This window comes from Oncorhynchus masou, chromosome 15 (genome assembly GCF_036934945.1).
Source record: "Oncorhynchus masou masou isolate Uvic2021 chromosome 15, UVic_Omas_1.1, whole genome shotgun sequence".
Classification (NCBI taxonomy): Eukaryota; Metazoa; Chordata; class Actinopteri; order Salmoniformes; family Salmonidae; genus Oncorhynchus; species Oncorhynchus masou.
Window position 1 is genome coordinate 74,409,467 of NC_088226.1, and position 21,514 is coordinate 74,430,980.

General features: G+C 45.4%; 1 protein-coding gene across 2 annotated transcripts in view; it reads left to right on the plus strand.

Moving 5' to 3' along the window:
* The window catches only part of stra6 (signaling receptor and transporter of retinol STRA6), a 173,720-nt gene that overhangs the window by 130,608 nt on the left and 21,598 nt on the right, over nt 1-21,514 (plus strand). For both annotated transcript variants that reach the window (XM_064990227.1, XM_064990225.1), the window contains 2 exons: nt 1,385-1,548; nt 7,734-7,868. In XM_064990227.1, coding sequence (XP_064846299.1) covers nt 1,385-1,548; nt 7,734-7,868 — 299 coding nt within the window. The remainder of the gene's footprint in view (nt 1-1,384; nt 1,549-7,733; nt 7,869-21,514) is intronic.

Sequence of the window (21,514 nt, forward strand, 5' to 3'; positions counted from 1 at the left end):
TGCCAGGTGTAGACATTAGTTTGTTATTGGTCCCAGTGTAGACAGGGTTGACATTAGTTTGTTATTGGTGGCAGGTGTAGACATTAGTTTCTTATTGGTTCCAGGTGTAGACATTAGTTTCTTATTGGTTCCAGGTGTAGACATTAGTTTGTATTTGGTGCCAGGTGTAGACATTAGTTTCTTATTGGTGCCAGGTGTAGACATTAGTTTCTTATTGGTTCCAGGTGTAGACATTAGTTTCTTATTGGTTCCAGGTGTAGACATTAGTTTGTTATTGGTGCCAGGTGTAGACATTAGTTTCTTATTGGTTCCTGGTGTAGACATTAGTTTCTTATTGGTTCCAGGTGTAGACATTAGTTTGTTATTGGTGCCAGGTGTAGACATTAGTTAGTTATTGGTGCCAGGTGTAGACATTAGTTAGTTATTGGTGCCAGGTGTAGACATTAGTTTCTTATTGGTTCCAGGTGTAGACATTAGTTTGTTATTGGTGCCAGGTGTAGACATTAGTTTCTTATTGGTCCCAGGTGTAGACATTAGTTTCTTATTGGTTCCAGGTGTAGACATTAGTTTCTTATTGGTTCCAGGTGTAGACATTAGTTTGTTATTGGTTCCAGGTGTAGACATTAGTTTCTTATTGGTGCCAGGTGTAGACATTAGTTTGTTATTGGTGCCAGGTGTAGACATTAGTTTCTTATTGGTGCCAGGTGTAGACATTAGTTTGTTATTGGTGCCAGGTGTAGACATTAGTTTGTTATTGGTGCCAGGTGTAGACATTAGTTTGTTATTGGTGCCAGGTGTAGACATTAGTTTGTTATTGGTCCCAGTGTAGACAGGGTTGACATTAGTTTGTTATTGGTGGCAGGTGTAGACATTAGTTTCTTATTGGTTCCAGGTGTAGACATTAGTTTCTTATTGGTTCCAGGTGTAGACATTAGTTTGTATTTGGTGCCAGGTGTAGACATTAGTTTCTTATTGGTGCCAGGTGTAGACATTAGTTTCTTATTGGTTCCAGGTGTAGACATTAGTTTCTTATTGGTTCCAGGTGTAGACATTAGTTTGTTATTGGTGCCAGGTGTAGACATTAGTTAGTTATTGGTGCCAGGTGTAGACATTAGTTAGTTATTGGTGCCAGGTGTAGACATTAGTTTCTTATTAGTTCCAGGTGTAGACATTAGTTTGTTATTGGTGCCAGGTGTAGACATTAGTTTCTTATTAGTTCCAGGTGTAGACATTAGTTTGTTATTGGTGCCAGGTGTAGACATTAGTTTCTTATTAGTTCCAGGTGTAGACATTAGTTTGTTATTGGTGCCAGGTGTAGACATTAGTTTGTTATTGGTGCCAGGTGCAGATAGGTTCGAATGTTGACTCTGTGTTTCTCTCCTAGGGGTAGTCTCTTCCTGCTGACCTACCTGTTGTTCCCGGTCAATGTTCTGATTGGTGTGGTGCTGGGGGTGTGGCGGCTGGTCATCACGGCCCTGTTCAATATCGTCCACCTGGGACGCATGGACATCAGCCTCCTCAACCGCGATGTAGAGGCCTTTGACCCCGGTGAGTCACTGGGACCCTTTGTGTTTATCTGGAGTTCACACAGGTGATCTAACCCATCTCCGGAAACAACCTTGTCCCTGTCCAATCCTCTCAGATCTCCTACCCTCTAGTCTGGACGTGTCCCTGTCCAATCCTCTCAGATCTCCTACCCTCTAGTCTGGACGTGTCCCTGTCCAATCCTCTCAGATCTCCTACCCTCTAGTCTGGACGTGTCCCTGTCCAATCCTCTCAGATCTCCTACCCTCTAGTCTGGACGTGTCCCTGTCCAATCCTCTCAGATCTCCTACCCCCTGGTCTGGACGTGTCCCTGTCCAATCCTCTCAGATCTCCTACCCTCTAGTCTGGACTTGTACCTGTCCAATCCTCTCAGATCTCCTACCCTCTAGTCTGGATTTGTACCTGTACAATCCTCTCAGAGCTCTACACGGGGAAAGGGGCTAGGGGTTGTTTCTGGACAGAGCCTATTTAACTACTACATTTACATTACATTTTATTTCAGAAAGCCATTCTCGCATCTTGTTAGGATGTTTGGTACTACATTTATTGAATACTATATGAATCCTATAAATTGACATGGCCAATTTGAATCCAATCTATTAGCTTAACTTCTCAGTGATCAAATTATATTTCAACAAAATGTTTCAGGAATTGGTATCTGTTTCTCACTGCAGAAACGATTTCAGAACATTCTGAGATGGTGGGTTTTGAAATCCACTTTCTTGTGCTGTCTGAGGTGGAATGCCTCCATCCTCTTACAATTTCTCTGTAATTGAGCCTAACCCTGTAAGGTTAGTGTTTTAATGCAACCACTAAGAACCACAGGAGGTTGGTGGCAGATTCATTGGAGGAGGACTGGTTCGTTGTAATGCCTGGAGCGGAATAGGTGGAACGGTATCAAACACATGGTTTCCATGGTTTCCAGGTGTTTGATGCCGTTCCATTGGTTCCGTTCTGGCCGTTATTCTGAGCCGTCCTCCCCTCAGCAGCTTCCTGTGTTCACAACAGTCCACTAAAGGCATGGATAGATTTCACCACTTAGTGTTACAATTCTCTAAAGAGAAGACATTGGATCTAGTTTCAGACACACAATTATATTATTTGAACCAATATGTAGGCTAATGGCAAGAAGTCATTTTCTCCCAGTTATTTTCACCTTTTTAAATGGTATGTATTTTTTCTCTCTCCTCCCCCAATGATACTCTCACCATAGTGTTAAGTAAAATGGACCAATTTACTCTGAATAAATGAATAAATGCATTTATAGAGTTCCCACTTTGAGGACAGAAATAGGGCTGTGTCCCAAATGGCACCCTATTCCCGTAATAGTGCACTACCAGGGCCCATCCCATGGCTTTCTCCTCCACTTCACCATGCTGCAAGCAGCCACCTTATATCCGGATTCTCTAGTCTGTGAGACCATTATCCCTATGCTTTTCCACAGCATTGTGATTGCAGTGCAATCTCAGAAATTGCTGCAGTTATTTCTGATAGGTCTCTAGTCCAAAGTAGTGCACTACATAGGGTATAGGGTTCTGGCCCAAAGTAGTGCACCACATAGGGAATAGGGTTCCATAGGGCTCTGGTCCAAAGTAGTGCACTATATAGGGAATAGTGTTCCATAGGGCTCTGGTCCAAAGTAGTGCACTATTTAGGGAATAGGGTGCCATTAGGGACTCTGCGCCAGTATTCAGACCCCTTGACTTCTTCCACATGTTCCTACTTTAAAGCCTTATTCTAAAATGGATTAAATAAAACAAATTCGTCATCAATCTACAAATAATACCCCATGATGACATCACAATACCCCATAATGACATCACAATACCCCATGATGACAAGGTGAAAACAGGTTTTTAGATAATTTAGTTAATGTATTAAAAGTCAAAAACAGAAATGCCTTATATTCAGACCCTTTGCTATGGGACTCAAAACTGAGTTCAGGTGCATCCTGTTTCCATTGATCATCCTTGAGATGTTTCTACAACTTGATTGGAGTCCACCTGTGGTAAATTCAATTGATTGGAGATGATTTGGAAAGGCACACATCTGTCTATGTAAGGTACGACAGTTGACGGTGCATGCCAGAGTAACAACCAAGCCATGAGGTGGAAGGAATTGTCCGTAGAGCTCCGAGACAGTATTGTGTCGAGGCACAGATCTGGGGAAGGGAGCCATAAAATGTCTGCAGCATTGAAGGTCTCCAAGATCACAGTGGCCTCCATCGTTCTTCAATGGAAGAAGTTTGGATCCACCAAGACTCTTCCTAGAGCTGGCCGCCCTGCAAAACTGAGCAATTGGGGGAGATGGGCCTTGGTCAGGGAGGTGACCAAGAACCCGATGGTCACTCTGACAGCGCTTCAGAGTTCCTCTTTGGAGATGGGAGAACCTTCCATAAGGACAACCATCTCTGCAGCACTCCACCAATTAGGCATTTGTGATAGAAGGCCCATGACAGCCCACTTGGAGTTTGTCAAAAGGCAACTAAAGAACTCTCAGACCATGAGAAACAAGATTCTCTGATCTGATGAAACCAAGATTGAACTCTTTGGCCTGAAGGCCAAGTGTCACGTCTGGAGGAAACCTGGCACCATCCCTACGGTGAAGCATGGTGGTGGCAGCATCATACTGTGGGGATGTTTTTCAGCGGCAGGGACTGGAGACTAGTCAGGATCAACCGAAAGATCAAAGTACAGAGAGAGACAGAGAGATCCTTAATGAAAACCTTCTCCAGAGCACTCAGGACCTTGGGGCGACAGTTCACCTTCCAACAGGACATTGACCCGAAGCACGATGCCAAGACAGCGATGCTCCCCATCCAACCTGACAGAGCTTAAGAGGATTTGCAGAGAAGAATGGGAGAAACTCCCCAAGGTGTGCCAAGCTTGTAGCGTCATCGCTGCCAAGGGTGCTTCAACAAAGTACTGAGGGTCTGAATACGTTTGCTGCTCTGGCCCCCCAATGGTGGAACAAACTCCCTCACGACGCCAGGACAGCGGAGTCAATCACCACCTTCCGGAGACACCTGAAACCCCACCTCTTCAAGGAATACCTAGGATAGGATAAGTAATCCTTCTCACCCCCCCCTTAAATGATTTAGATGCACTATTGTAAAGTGGCTGTTCCACTGGATGTCAGAAGGTGAATTCACCAATTTGTAAGTCACTCTGGATAAGAGCGTCTGCTAAATGACTTAAATGTAATGTAAATGTAGGGGTGTCCTGACTCTCTGTGGTCAGAGTAGGGGTGTTAACCCTGGTGTCGTGACTCTCTGTGGTCAGAGTAGTGGTGTTAACCCTGGTGTCCTGACTCTCTGTGGTCAGAGTAGTGGTGTTAACCCTGGTGTCCTGACTCTCTGTGGTCAGAGTAGGGGTGTTAACCCTGGTGTCCTGACTCTCTGTGGTCAGAGTAGGGGTGTTAACCCTGGTGTCCTGACTCTCTGTGGTCAGAGTAGTGGTGTTAACCCTGGTGTCCTGACTCTCTGTGGTCAGAGTAGGGGTGTTAACCCTGGTGTCCTGACTCTCTGTGGTCAGAGTAGGGGTGTTAACCCTGGTGTCCTGACTCTCTGTGGTCAGAGTAGGGTGTTAACCCTGGTGTCCTGACTCTCTGTGGTCAGAGTAGGGGTGTTAACCCTGGTGTCCTGACTCTCTGTGGTCAGAGTAGGGGTGTCCTGACTCTCTGTGGTCAGAGTAGGGGTGTTAACCCTGGTGTCCTGACTCTCTGTGGTCAGAGTAGGGGTGTTAACCCTGGTGTCCTGACTCTCTGTGGTCAGAGTAGGGGTGTCCTGACTCTCTGTGGTCAGAGTAGGGGTGTTAACCCTGGTGTCCTGACTCTCTGTGGTCAGAGTAGGGGTGTTAACCCTGGTGTCCTGACTCTCTGTGGTCAGAGTAGGGGTGTCTTGACTCTCTGTGGTCAGAGTAGGGGTGTTAACCCTGGTGTCCTGACTCTCTGTGGTCAGAGTAGAGGTGTTAACCCTGGTGTCCTGACTCTCTGTGGTCAGAGTAGAGGTGTTAACCCTGGTGTCCTGACTCTCTGTGGTCAGAGTAGGGGTGTTAACCCTGGTGTCCTGACTCTCTGTGGTCAGAGTAGTGGTGTCTTGACTCTCTGTTGTCAGAGTAGGGTGTTAACCCTGGTGTCCTGACTCTCTGTGGTCAGAGTAGAGGGGTTAACCCTGGTGTCCTGACTCTCTGTGGTCAGAGTAGGGGTGTTAACCCTGGTGTCCTGACTCTCTGTGGTCAGAGTAGGGGTGTTAACCCTGGTGTCCTGACTCTCTGTGGTCAGAGTAGGGGTGTTAACCCTGGTGTCCTGACTCTCTGTGGTCAGAGTAGGGGTGTTAACCCTGGTGTCCTGACTCTCTGTGGTCAGAGTAGGGGTGTTAACCCTGGTGTCCTGACTCTCTGTGGTCAGAGTAGGGGTGTTAACCCTGGTGTCCTGACTCTCTGTGGTCAGAGTAGGGGTGTTAACCCTGGTGTCCTGACTCTCTGTGGTCAGAGTAGGGGTGTTAACCCTGGTGTCCTGACTCTCTGTGGTCAGAGTAGGGGTGTTAACCCTGGTGTCCTGACTCTCTGTGGTCAGAGTAGGGGTGTCCTGACTCTCTGTGGTCAGAGTAGGGGTGTTAACCCTGGTGTCCTGACTCTCTGTGGTCAGAGTAGTGGTGTTAACCCTGGTGTCCTGACTCTCTGTGGTCAGAGTAGGGGTGTTAACCCTGGTGTCCTGACTCTCTGTGGTCAGAGTAGGGGTGTTAACCCTGGTGTCCTGACTCTCTGAATGTACAGACTATGACTGGTCCACCTAGCTATCTGGAGATGAATGTACTGACTATAACTGGTCCACCTAGCTATCTGGAGATGAATGTACTGACTATGACTGGTCCACCTAGCTATCTGGAGATGAATTTACTGACTATGACTGGTCCACCTAGCTATCTGGAGATGAATTTACTGACTATGACTGGTCCACCTAGCTATCTGGAGATGAATGTACAGACTATGACTGGTCCACCTAGCTATCTGCAGATGAATGTACAGACTATGACTGGTCCACCTAGCTATCTGCAGATGAATGTACTGACTATGACTGGTCCACCTAGCTATCTGGAGATGAATGTACTGACTATGACTGGTCCACCTAGCTATCTGGAGATGAATGTACAGACTATGACTGGTCCACCTAGCTATCTGGAGATGAATGTACTGACTATGACTGGTCCACCTAGCAATCTGGAGATGAATGTACTGACTATGACTGGTCCACCTAGCTATCTGGAGATGAATGTACTGACTATGACTGGTCCACCTAGCTATCTGGAGATGAATGTACTGACTATGACTGGTCCACCTAGCTATCTGCAGATGAATGTACTGACTATGACTGGTCCACCTAGCTATCTGGAGATGAATGTACTGACTATGACTGGTCCACCTAGCTATCTGGAGATGAATGTACTGACTATGACTGGTCCACCTAGCTATCTGGAGATGAATGTACTGACTATGACTGGTCCACCTAGCTATCTGGAGATGAATGTACTGACTATGACTGGTCCACCTAGCTATCTGCAGATGAATGTACTGACTATGACTGGTCCACCTAGCTATCTGGAGATGAATGTACTGACTATGACTGGTCCACCTAGCTATCTGGAGATGAATGTACTGACTATGACTGGTCCACCTAGCTATCTGGAGATGAATGTACTGACTATGACTGGTCCACCTAGCTATCTGGAGATGAATGTACTGACTATGACTGGTCCACCTAGCTATCTGCAGATGAATGTACTAAAAGTAAGTTGCTCTTCATAAGAGCGTCTGATAAATAATTAAAATGTTGTTGGTGTTGTGGACGTTGTGTAGCTTTGGGAAAAAACACAATTATTATACAATATATTGTGTAACACTACGTAGCCTACATTGTGCATTTATAACTGCTACATAAGGTGTTATGATATAACATCTGTTTTAGGCTTTAGAGGCAATCTTGCAATAAGCAAATGTGTATAGGATGTAAAACTTTTTTGTGAGCCCCAATTGTTGCATATGCATTCATACAGCCTTTATAACGACTACATAAGACATTATAACATCCGGCACAGGCTTTGGATTGGAGAAAATCTTGATTCAACTCCAGTGTCTATTGCCCAGTGATTCTGACCTCCCGAACTCTCTGTCCTTGTGTCTCTCTAACAGCCTATCGTTGCTATGCTCACTACCTAAAGATTGAAGTGAGTCAGAGTCACCCGGTGATGAAGGCCTTCTGTGGGATGATGCTGCAGTGTGCCAGGCAAGACGAGGCCGAAAAGAAGGCAAGAGATGCAGAGGAAGGTGTGTACTAGTTCTGTAACCTACCTCTAGTGGTGGATACTAGTCCTGTAACCTACCTCTAGTGGTGGATACTAGTCCTGTAACCTACCTCTAGTAGTGGATACTAGTCCTGTAACCTACCTCTAGTTGTGGTGGATAGTAGTCCTGTAACCTACCTCTAGTGGTGGATACTAGTCCTGTAACCTACCGCTAGTGGTGGTGGATACTAGTCCTGTAACCTACCTCTAGTGGTAGATACTAGTCCTGTAACCTACCTCTAGTGGTGGATACTAGTCCTGTAACCTACCTCTAGTGGTGGATACTAGTCCTGTAACCTACCTCTAGTGGTGGTGGATAGTAGTCCTGTAACCTACCTCTAGTGGTGGATACTAGTCCTGTAACCTACCTCTAGTGGTGGTGGATACTAGTCCTGTAACCTACCTCTAGTGGTGGATACTAGTCCTGTAACCTACCTCTAGTGGTGGTGGATACTAGTCCTGTAACCTACCTCTAGTGGTGGTGGATACTAGTCCTGTAACCTACCTCTAGTGGTGGTGGATACTAGTCCTGTAACCTACCTCTAGTGGTGGTGGATACTAGTCCTGTAACCTACCTCTAGTGGTGGTGGATACTAGTCCTGTAACCTACCTCTAGTGGTGGTGGATACTAGTCCTGTAACCTACCTCTAGTGGTGGATACTAGTCCTGTAACCTACCTCTAGTGGTGGATACTAGTCCTGTAACCTACCTCTAGTGGTGGTGGATACTAGTCCTGTAACCTACCTCTAGTGGTGGATACTAGTCCTGTAACCTACCTCTAGTGGTGGTGGATACTAGTCCTGTAACCTACCTCTAGTGGTGGTGGATACTAGTCCTGTAACCTACCTCTAGTGGTGGTGGATACTAGTCCTGTAACCTACCTCTAGTGGTGGATACTAGTCCTGTAACCTACCTCTAGTGGTGGTGGATACTAGTCCTGTAACCTACCTCTAGTGGTGGATACGAGTCCTGTAACCTACCTCTAGTGGTGGTGGATACTAGTCCTGTAACCTACCTCTAGTGGTGGATAGTAGTCCTGTAACCTACCTCTAGTGGTGGTGGATACTAGTCCTGTAACCTACCTCTAGTGGTGGATACTAGTCCTGTAACCTACCTCTAGTGGTGGTGGATACTAGTCCTGTAACCTACCTCTAGTGGTGGATACTAGTCCTGTAACCTACCTCTAGTGGTGGTGGATACTAGTCCTGTAACCTACCTCTAGTGGTGGTGGATACTAGTCCTGTAACCTACCTCTAGTGGTGGTGGATAGTAGTCCTGTAACCTACCTCTAGTGGTGGATACTAGTCCTGTAACCTACCTCTAGTGGTGGATACTAGTCCTGTAACCTACCTCTAGTGGTGGATACTAGTCCTGTAACCTACCTCTAGTGGTGGATACTAGTCCTGTAACCTACCTCTAGTGGTGGATACCAGTCCTGTAACCTACCTCTAGTGGTGGTGGATACTAGTCCTGTAACCTACCTCTAGTGGTGGTGGATACTAGTCCTGTAACCTACCACTAGTGGTGGTGGATACTAGTCCTGTAACCTACCTCTAGTGGTAGATACTAGTCCTGTAACCTACCTCTAGTGGTGGTGGATACTAGTCCTGTAACCTACCTCTAGTGGTGGTGGATACTAGTCCTGTAACCTACCTCTAGTGGTGGTGGATACTAGTCCTGTAACCTACCTCTAGTGGTGGATACTAGTCCTGTAACCTACCTCTAGTGGTGCTGGATACTAGTCCTGTAACCTACCTCTAGTGGTGGTGGATACTAGTCCTGTAACCTACCTCTAGTGGTGGTGGATACTAGTCCTGTAACCTACCTCTAGTGGTGGATACTAGTCCTGTAACCTACCTCTAGTGGTGGATACTAGTCCTGTAACCTACCTCTAGTGGTGGTGGATACTAGTCCTGTAACCTACCTCTAGTGGTGGATACTAGTCCTGTAACCTACCTCTAGTGGTGGATACTAGTCCTGTAACCTACCTCTAGTGGTGGTGGATACTAGTCCTGTAACCTACCTCTAGTGGTGGTGGATACTAGTCCTGTAACCTACCTCTAGTGGTGGATACTAGTTCTGTAACCTACCTCTAGTGGTGGTGGATAATAGTCCTGTAACCTACCTCTAGTGGTGGTGGATACTAGTCCTGTAACCTACCTCTAGTGGTAGATACTAGTCCTGTAACCTACCTCTAGTGGTGGTGGATACTAGTCCTGTAACCTACCTCTAGTGGTGGTGGATACTAGTCCTGTAACCTACCTCTAGTGGTGGTGGATACTAGTCCTGTAACCTACCTCTAGTGGTGGATACTAGTCCTGTAACCTACCTCTAGTGGTGGTGGATACTAGTCCTGTAACCTACCTCTAGTGGTGGTGGATACTAGTCCTGTAACCTACCTCTAGTGGTGGTGGATACTAGTCCTGTAACCTACCTCTAGTGGTGGATACTAGTCCTGTAACCTACCTCTAGTGGTGGTGGATACTAGTCCTGTAACCTACCTCTAGTGGTGGTGGATACTAGTCCTGTAACCTACCTCTAGTGGTGGTGGATAGTAGTCCTGTAACCTACCTCTAGTGGTGGTGGATACTAGTCCTGTAACCTACCTCTAGTGGTGGATACTAGTCCTGTAACCTACCTCTAGTGGTGGTGGATACTAGTCCTGTAACCTACCTCTAGTGGTGGATACTAGTCCTGTAACCTACCTCTAGTGGTGGTGGATACTAGTCCTGTAACCTACCTCTAGTGGTGGTGGATACTAGTCCTGTAACCTACCTCTAGTGGTGGTGGATACTAGTCCTGTAACCTACCTCTAGTGGTGGTGGATACTAGTCCTGTAACCTACCTCTAGTGGTGGTGGATACTAGTCCTGTAACCTACCTCTAGTGGTGGTGGATACTAGTCCTGTAACCTACCTCTAGTGGTGGATACTAGTCCTGTAACCTACCTCTAGTGGTGGTGGATACTAGTCCTGTAACCTACCTCTAGTGGTGGATAGTAGTCCTGTAACCTACCTCTAGTGGTGGTGGATACTAGTCCTGTAACCTACCTCTAGTGGTGGATACTAGTCCTGTAACCTACCTCTAGTGGTGGTGGATAGTAGTCCTGTAACCTACCTCTAGTGGTGGATACTAGTCCTGTAACCTACCTCTAGTGGTGGATACTAGTCCTGTAACCTACCTCTAGTGGTGGATACTAGTCCTGTAACCTACCTCTAGTGGTGGATACTAGTCCTGTAACCTACCTCTAGTGGTGGATACCAGTCCTGTAACCTACCTCTAGTGGTGGTGGATACTAGTCCTGTAACCTACCTCTAGTGGTGGTGGATACTAGTCCTGTAACCTACCTCTAGTGGTGGATACTAGCCCTGTAACCTACCTCTAGTGGTGGTGGATACTAGTCCTGTAACCTACCTCTAGTGGTGGATACTAGTCCTGTAACCTACCTCTAGTGGTGGTGGATACTAGTTCTGTAACCTACCTCTAGTGGTGGTGGATACTAGTCCTGTAACCTACCTCTAGTGGTGGTGGATACTAGTCCTGTAACCTACCTCTAGTGGTGGATACTAGTCCTGTAACCTACCTCTAGTGGTGGATACTAGTCCTGTAACCTACCTCTAGTGGTGGATACTAGTCCTGTAACCTACCTCTAGTGGTGGATACCAGTCCTGTAACCTACCTCTAGTGGTGGTGGATACTAGTCCTGTAACCTACCTCTAGTGGTGGATACTAGTCCTGTAACCTACCTCTAGTGGTGGATACTAGTCCTGTAACCTACCTCTAGTGGTGGATACTAGTCCTGTAACCTACCTCTAGTTGTTGTGGATACTAGTCCTGTAACCTACCTCTAGTGGTGGATACTAGTCCTGTAACCTACCTCTAGTGGTGGTGGATACTAGTCCTGTAACCTACCTCTAGTGGTGGATACTAGTCCTGTAACCTACCTCTAGTGGTGGTGGATACTAGTCCTGTAACCTACCTCTAGTGGTGGATACTAGTCCTGTAACCTACCTCTAGTGGTGGATACTAGTCCTGTAACCTACCTCTAGTGGTGGATACTAGTCCTGTAACCTACCTCTAGTGGTGGATACTAGTCCTGTAACCTACCTCTAGTGGTGGTGGATACTAGTCCTGTAACCTACCTCTAGTGGTGGATACTAGTCCTGTAACCTACCTCTAGTGGTGGATACTAGCCCTGTAACCTACCTCTAGTGGTGGTGGATACTAGTCCTGTAACCTACCTCTAGTAGTGGTGGATACTAGCCCTGTAACCTACCTCTAGTGGTGGTGGATACTAGTCCTGTAACCTACCTCTAGTGGTGGATACTAGTCCTGTAACCTACCTCTAGTGGTGGTGGATACTAGTCCTGTAACCTACCTCTAGTGGTGGATACTAGTCCTGTAACCTACCTCTAGTGGTGGATACTAGTCCTGTAACCTACCTCTAGTGGTGGTGGATACTAGTCCTGTAACCTACCTCTAGTGGTAGATACTAGTCCTGTAACCTACCTCTAGTGGTGGATACTAGTCCTGTAACCTACCTCTAGTGGTGGATACTAGTCCTGTAACCTACCTCTAGTGGTGGTGGATACTAGTCCTGTAACCTACCTCTAGTGGTAGATACTAGTCCTGTAACCTACCTCTAGTGGTGGTGGATACTAGTCCTGTAACCTACCTCTAGTGGTGGATACTAGTCCTGTAACCTACCTCTAGTGGTGGTGGATACTAGTCCTGTAACCTACCTCTAGTGGTGGATACTAGTCCTGTAACCTACCTCTAGTGGTGGATACTAGTCCTGTAACCTACCTCTAGTGGTGGTGGATACTAGTCCTGTAACCTACCTCTAGTGGTGGTGGATACTAGTCCTGTAACCTACCTCTAGTGGTGGATACTAGTCCTGTAACCTACCTCTAGTGGTGGATACTAGTCCTGTAACCTACCTCTAGTGGTGGATACTAGTCCTGTAACCTACCTCTAGTGGTGGATACTAGTCCTGTAACCTACCTCTAGTGGTGGATACTAGTCCTGTAACCTACCTCTAGTGGTGGTGGATACTAGTCCTGTAACCTACCTCTAGTGGTGGATACTAGTCCTGTAACCTACCTCTAGTGGTGGTGGATACTAGTCCTGTAACCTACCTCTAGTGGTGGTGGATACTAGTCCTGTAACCTACCTCTAGTGGTGGATAGTAGTCCTGTAACCTACCTCTAGTGGTGGTGGATACTAGTCCTGTAACCTACCTCTAGTGGTGGATACTAGTCCTGTAACCTACCTCTAGTGGTGGATACTAGTCCTGTAACCTACCTCTAGTGGTGGATACCAGTCCTGTAACCTACCTCTAGTGGTGGATACTAGTCCTGTAACCTACCTCTAGTGGTGGTGGATACTAGTCCTGTAACCTACCTCTAGTGGTGGATACTAGTCCTGTAACCTACCTCTAGTGGTGGATACTAGTCCTGTAACCTACCTCTAGTGGTGGTGGATAGTAGTCCTGTAACCTACCTCTAGTGGTGGATACTAGTCCTGTAACCTACCTCTAGTGGTGGTGGATACTAGTCCTGTAACCTACCTCTAGTGGTGGTGGATACTAGTCCTGTAACCTACCTCTAGTGGTGGTGGATACTAGTCCTGTAACCTACCTCTAGTGGTGGTGGATACTAGTCCTGTAACCTACCTCTAGTGGTGGTGGATACTAGTCCTGTAACCTACCTCTAGTGGTGGATACTAGTCCTGTAACCTACCTCTAGTGGTGGTGGATACTAGTTCTGTAACCTACCTCTAGTGGTGGTGGATACTAGTCCTGTAACCTACCTCTAGTGGTGGATACTAGTCCTGTAACCTACCTCTAGTGGTGGATACTAGTCCTGTAACCTACCTCTAGTGGTGGTGGATACTAGTCCTGTAACCTACCTCTAGTGGTGGATACTAGTCCTGTAACCTACCTCTAGTGGTGGTGGATACTAGTCCTGTAACCTACCTCTAGTGGTGGTGGATACTAGTCCTGTAACCTACCTCTAGTGGTGGATACTAGTCCTGTAACCTACCTCTAGTGGTGGATACTAGTCCTGTAACCTACCTCTAGTGGTGGATACTAGTCCTGTAACCTACCTCTAGTGGTGGATACCAGTCCTGTAACCTACCTCTAGTGGTGGTGGATACTAGTCCTGTAACCTACCTCTAGTGGTGGATACTAGTCCTGTAACCTACCTCTAGTGGTGGATACTAGTCCTGTAACCTACCTCTAGTGGTGGATACTAGTCCTGTAACCTACCTCTAGTTGTTGTGGATACTAGTCCTGTAAACTACCTCTAGTGGTGGATACTAGTCCTGTAACCTACCTCTAGTGGTGGTGGATACTAGTCCTGTAACCTACCTCTAGTGGTGGATACTAGTCCTGTAACCTACCTCTAGTGGTGGTGGATACTAGTCCTGTAACCTACCTCTAGTGGTGGATACTAGTCCTGTAACCTACCTCTAGTGGTGGATACTAGTCCTGTAACCTACCTCTAGTGGTGGATACTAGTCCTGTAGCCTACCTCTAGTGGTGGATACTAGTCCTGTAACCTACCTCTAGTGGTGGTGGATACTAGTCCTGTAACCTACCTCTAGTGGTGGTGGATACAAGTCCTGTAACCTACCTCTAGTGGTGGTGGATACTAGTTCTGTAACCTACCTCTAGTGGTGGTGGATACTAGTCCAGTAACCTACCTCTAGTGGTGGATACTAGTCCTGTAACCTACCTCTAGTGGTGGATACTAGTCCTGTAACCTACCTCTAGTGGTGGATACTAGTCCTGTAACCTACCTCTAGTGGTGGATACTAGTCCTGTAACCTACCTCTAGTGGTGGTGGATACTAGTCCTGTAACCTACCTCTAGTGGTGGATACTAGTCCTGTAACCTACCTCTAGTGGTGGATACTAGTCCTGTAACCTACCTCTAGTGGTGGATACTAGTCCTGTAACCTACCTCTAGTGGTGGTGGATACTAGTCCTGTAACCTACCTCTAGTGGTGGTGGATACTAGTCCTGTAACCTACCTCTAGTGGTGGATACTAGTCCTGTAACCTACCTCTAGTGGTGGATACTAGTCCTGTAACCTACCTCTAGTGGTGGTGGATACTAGTCCTGTAACCTACCTCTAGTGGTGGATACTAGTCCTGTAACCTACCTCTAGTGGTGGTGGATACTAGTCCTGTAACCTACCTCTAGTGGTGGATACTAGTCCTGTAACCTACCTCTAGTGGTGGATACTAGTCCTGTAATCTACCTCTAGTGGTGGATACTAGTCCTGTAACCTACCTCTGGTGGTGGTGGATACTAGTCCTGTAACCTACCTCTTGTGGTGGATACTAGTCCTGTAACCTACCTCTAGTGGTGGTGGATACTAGTCCTGTAACCTACCTCTAGTGGTGGATACTAGTCCTGTAACCTACCTCTAGTGGTGGATACTAGTCCTGTAACCTACCTCTAGTGGTGGTGGATACTAGTTCTGTAACCTACCTCTAGTGGTGGTGGATACTAGTCCTGTAACCTACCTCTAGTGGTGGATACTAGTCCTGTAACCTACCTCTAGTGGTGGTGGATACTAGTCCTGTAACCTACCTCTAGTGGTGGATACTAGTCCTGTAACCTACCTCTAGTGGTGGATACTAGTCCTGTAACCTACCTCTAGTGGTGGATACTAGTCCTGTAACCTACCTCTAGTGGTGGTGGATACTAGTCCTGTAACCTACCTCTAGTGGTGGATACTAGTCCTGTAACCTACCTCTAGTGGTGGTGGATACTAGTCCTGTAACCTACCTCTAGTGGTGGTGGATACTAGTCCTGTAACCTACCTCTAGTGGTGGATACTAGTCCTGTAACCTACCTCTAGTGGTGGATACTAGTCCTGTAACCTACCTCTAGTGGTGGTGGATACTAGTCCTGTAACCTACCTCTAGTGGTGGATACTAGTCCTGTAACCTACCTCTAGTGGTGGATACTAGTCCTGTAACCTACCTCTAGTGGTGGATACTAGTCCTGTAACCTACCTCTAGTGGTGGTGGATACTAGTCCTGTAACCTACCTCTAGTGGTGCTGGATACTAGTCCTGTAACCTACCTCTAGTGGTGGTGGATACTAGTCCTGTAACCTACCTCTAGTGGTGGATACTAGTCCTGTAACCTACCTCTAGTGGTGGATACTAGTCCTGTAACCTACCTCTAGTGGTGGATACTAGTCCTGTAACCTACCTCTAGTGGTGGATACTAGTCCTGTAACCTACCTCTAGTGGTGGTGGATACTAGTCCTGTAACCTACCTCTAGTGGTGGATACTAGTCCTGTAACCTACCTCTAGTGGTGGTGGATACTAGTCCTGTAACCTACCTCTAGTGGTGGATACTAGTCCTGTAACCTACCTCTAGTGGTGGTGGATACTAGTCCTGTAACCTACCTCTAGTGGTGGTGGATACTAGTCCTGTAACCTACCTCTAGTGGTGGTGGATACTAGTCCTGTAACCTACCTCTAGTGGTGGATACTAGTCCTGTAACCTACCTCTAGTGGTGGTGGATACTAGTCCTGTAACCTACCTCTAGTGGTGGATACTAGTCCTGTAACCTACCTCTAGTGGTGGTGGATACTAGTCCTGTAACCTACCTCTAGTGGTGGATACTAGTCCTGTAACCTACCTCTAGTGGTGGATACTAGTCCTGTAACCTACCTCTAGTGGTGGATACTAGTCCTGTAACCTACCTCTAGTGGTGGATACTAGTCCTGTAACCTACCTCTAGTGGTGGATACTAGTCCTGTAACCTACCTCTAGTGGTGGTGGATACTAGTCCTGTAACCTACCTCTAGTGGTGGTGGATACTAGTCCTGTAACCTACCTCTAGTGGTGGATACTAGTCCTGTAACCTACCTCTAGTGGTGGTGGATACTAGTCCTGTAACCTACCTCTAGTGGTGGTGGATACTAGTCCTGTAACCTACCTCTAGTGGTGGTGGATACTAGTCCTGTAACCTACCTCTAGTGGTGGTGGATACTAGTCCTGTAACCTACCTCTAGTGGTGGATACTAGTCCTGTAACCTACCTCTAGTGGTGGATACTAGTCCTGTAACCTACCTCTAGTGGTTGTGGATACTAGTCCTGTAACCTACCTCTAGTGGTGGATACTAGTCCTGTAACCTACCTCTAGTGGTGGTGGATACTAGTCCTGTAACCTACCTCTAGTGGTGGTGGATACTAGTCCTGTAACCTACCTCTAGTGGTGGTGGATACTAGTCCTGTAACCTACCTCTAGTGGTGGTGGATACTAGTCCTGTAACCTACCTCTAGTGGTGGTGGATACTAGTCCTGTAACCTACCTCTAGTGGTGGATACTAGTCCTGTAACCTACCTCTAGTGGTGGTGGATACTAGTCCTGTAACCTACCTCTAGTGGTGGTGGATACTAGTCCTGTAACCTACCTCTAGTGGTGGATACTAGTCCTGTAACCTACCTCTAGTGGTGGTGGATACTAGTCCTGTAACCTACCTCTAGTGGTGGATACTAGTCCTGTAACCTACCTCTAGTGGTGGTGGATACTAGTCCTGTAACCTACCTCTAGTGGTGGTGGATACTAGTCCTGTAACCTACCTCTAGTGGTGGATACTAGTCCTGTAACCTACCTCTAGTGGTGGTGGATACTAGTCCTGTAACCTACCTCTAGTGGTGGATACTAGTCCTGTAACCTACCTCTAGTGGTGGATACTAGTCCTGTAACCTACCTCTAGTGGTAGATAGAGGTAGAGAGCGCCGTAACTCACCACGCACTATCGACCTGAGGTCTAGAACAGGATTCTAAAGTTTTGGAACTCTAGGTCTGACGGTTCTTTAAAAGTTCCAGCAAGGTTAACTAATGCAGGGAGTGTTTGTCTCTACGCACCCCAATGGCTCTCTACTTCCAAGCTGTGTGTGTGTGTGATTTAGTTTTCCTTTGAAATTTTATGGGAAAAATGAGGGGTTGCCTAATCACATATATGAAGTTTTGGAAAGATCTGATTTGTTTAACCCCACGAAACAGCCCATGAGACACCAATTATGGCACTTCCGGTTGGCACAGGAAGCTATAACTCAACACATATCCTCTTGGGGTATGCTTTTACAGAATCCTGAGTTTTAAGTCTTTACCATAAAAACTGACTGATTTACACAGGGTTGAATGCACTATGTCTATCAAACAGCAGGCAGGTCATGGGTATACACTTTTAGGGCGATTTTAACCACTTCCGGTTGGTCCAGGAAGCTTAGAATTGACACAGGTAGACCTTATAGTGGCCTGATGGACTGGAGACAGGTTCATAAGGCATTCATAACCCATACAGGCTCCAGGTTGAATTTACGGGAGCAGGCAATGTATTCCTATGGGGAGAGAAGTCAATGCACACTGTTTTTATGTAAACACCTTCTTTTAACTGTGAAAGGTTAATGCCACACAGTCAAGGTTAGGCTTGCACAGATCGGGAGGACCTTAGGAACATTCCTGTGGTTGAATTGTCTTTCTAAACCTAACGGTTCCGCCGCTGTCACCCAAAATCAAATGACGTTCTGGTGCAGGCTTCATATTGGGCCTACTTTTCTCATGGTCGCTGCGCTTAGACCGAGCGAGCTACGGTCAAGCGGGATATCTCGTTGAACTCGACACGGCCTTGGGATTATGTTTATGCCATTGCCTGCTCTCTGTGTCTTTAAACACCACGTTTTGTCACTCCATCCTTGCTGTGTGTGTGTGTGAGAGCTTTTCTTTGACATCTGTTGGGAGAAATGACTGATTTTACAGTTCAGGAGGGTTGCCTAATCACACATATGAAGTTTTGAAAAGATCTGACCTTTTTAACCCTTGGATACAGCCACTATGACACCATTTAAGGCACTTTCTGTTGGCACAGGAAGCTATAAATAAAGCTTATATAATATAGCTATAAAACTCATATCCTCATTGGGGTATGCCTTTACAGAATCCTGAGTTTTAAGTCTTTATGTTAAGAACTGAGTTATTTACGGAGGGTTTAGTGAGTGTGTGTTATTTCAGAAAATCATAGAAAATCACAGAAATCTCGCAGAGCTCCACAGCACACTTTAAAAATATTCGTATGAACACCCTGCAACTGGATCTGTAACTGTTGAAAAAAAAAACACCTATATTTGAACATCACAAATCTGTCATCGTACGATTTCTCTTAAATGACGATAGATAAATGGCTGATTTTTTTGTTATTGACACCGGAGGCTCCTTGACTTTGACGTGAAGTGAAAAAATCATTTCTCTATTTTCATTTTGGACCTTTAATCCCAGAAAAATGGCCATAACTCAAAAACCGTTGAGGCCTAGACGCCGTCTTGTTCGGGGCCAACTGCCCATTATGCCAAACCTATGCTCACCATATTTCGGCTTCGAAATATTTTCAGTTTTCGAGATAAGGCCCGTCATGATTCGTGATGTTTTGTCAAATTGCAGTATGATTGCTTATGCCCTCTTGTGGGATTTTCCGGGATAGCGGAAAAATGACCAAAATTTGATTATTTTATAAAACGAAAACCGAATGTCCGACAAAGTTCATTTGATGACTTCCCGGTAGGTCTGGCCCTGCCGCTCGGCCCGACGCCGTCCCCGAATTTAACAAATGTTTTCGGACGTCTAGTAAGGGACGGTACATTTGCAATATGGACTTTTTCACTAACCATACAGAAAATGTCGAAATGTTCCCTTAGTGTATGGAGGTATTAAAATGTAGTATAGGATTCCAACATGGAGGTATTAATATGTAGTATAGGATTCCACCATGGAGGTATTAAAATGTAGTATAGGATTCCACCATGGAGGTACAGTATTAATATGTAGTATAGGATTCCACCATGGAGGTACAGTATTAATATGTAGTATAGGATACCACCATGGAGGTATTAATATGTAGTATAGGATTCCACCATGGAGGTACAGTATTAATATGTAGTATAGGATTCCACCATGGAGGTACAGTATTAATATGTAGTATAGGATTCCACCATGGAGGTACAGTATTAATATGTAGTATAGGATTCCACCATGGAGGTACAGTATTAATATGTAGTATAGGATTCCACCATGGAGGTACAGTATTAATATGTAGTATAGGATTCCACCATGGAGGTATTAATATGTAGTATAGGATTCCACCATGGAGGTACAGTATTAATATGTAGTATAGGATTCCACCATGGAGGTATTAATATGTAGTATAGGATTCCACCATGGAGGTACAGTATTAATATGTAGTATAGGATTCCACCATGGAGGTATTAATATGTAGTATAGGATTCCACCATGGAGGTATTAATATGTAGTATAGGATTCCACCATGGAGGTATTAATATGTAGTATAGGATTCCACCATGGAGGTATTAATATGTAGGATAGGATTCCACCATGGAGGTACAGTATTAATATGTAGTATAGGATTCCACCATGGAGGTATTAATATGTAGTATAGGATTCCACCATGGAGGTATTAATATGTAGTATAGGATTCCACCATGGAGGGACAGTATTAATATGTAGTATAGGATTCCACCATGGAGGTACAGTATTAATATGTATTAATATGTAGTATAGGATTCCACCATGGAGGTATTAATATGTAGTATAGGATATGTAGTATAGGATTCCACCATGGAGGTATTAATATGTAGTATAGGATTCCACCATGGAGGTATTAATATGTAGTATAGGATTCCACCATGGAGGTACAGTATTAATATGTAGTATAGGATTCCACCATGGAGGTATTAATATGTAGTATAGGATTCCACCATGGAGGTAATATATGTAGTATAGGATTCCACCATGGAGGTATAGTAATATATTAATATGTAGTATAGGATTCCACCATGGAGGTATTAATATGTAGTATAGGATTCCACCATGGAGGTACAGTATTAATATATGTAGTATAGGATTCCACCATGGAGGTATATTAATATGTAGTATAGGATTCCACCATGGAGGTATATTAATATGTAGTATAGGATTCCACCATGGAGGTATTAATATGGAGGTAGTATAATATGTAGTATAGATTCCACCATGGAGGTATTAATATGTAGTATAGGATTCCACCATGGAGTATTAATATGTAGTATAGGATTCCACCATGGAGGTATTAATATGTAGTATAGGATTCCACCATGGAGGTATTAATATGTAGTATAGGATTCCACCATGGAGGTATTAATATGTAGTATAGGATTCCACCATGGAGGTACAGTATTAATATGTAGTATAGGATTCCACCATGGAGGTATTAATATGTAGTATAGGATTCCACCATGGAGGTATTAATATGTAGTATAGGATTCCACCATGGAGGTACCATGGAGGTATTAATATGTAGTATAGGATTCCACCATGGAGGTACAGTATTAATATGTAGTATAGGATTCCAGGAGGTATTAATATGTAGTATAGGATTCCACCATGGAGGTACAGTATTAATATGTAGTATAGGATTCCACCATGGAGGTATTATTAATATGTAGTATAGGATTCCACCATGGAGGTACAGTATTAATATGTAGTATAGGATTCCACCATGGAGGTACAGTATTAATATGTATATAGGATTCCACCATGGAG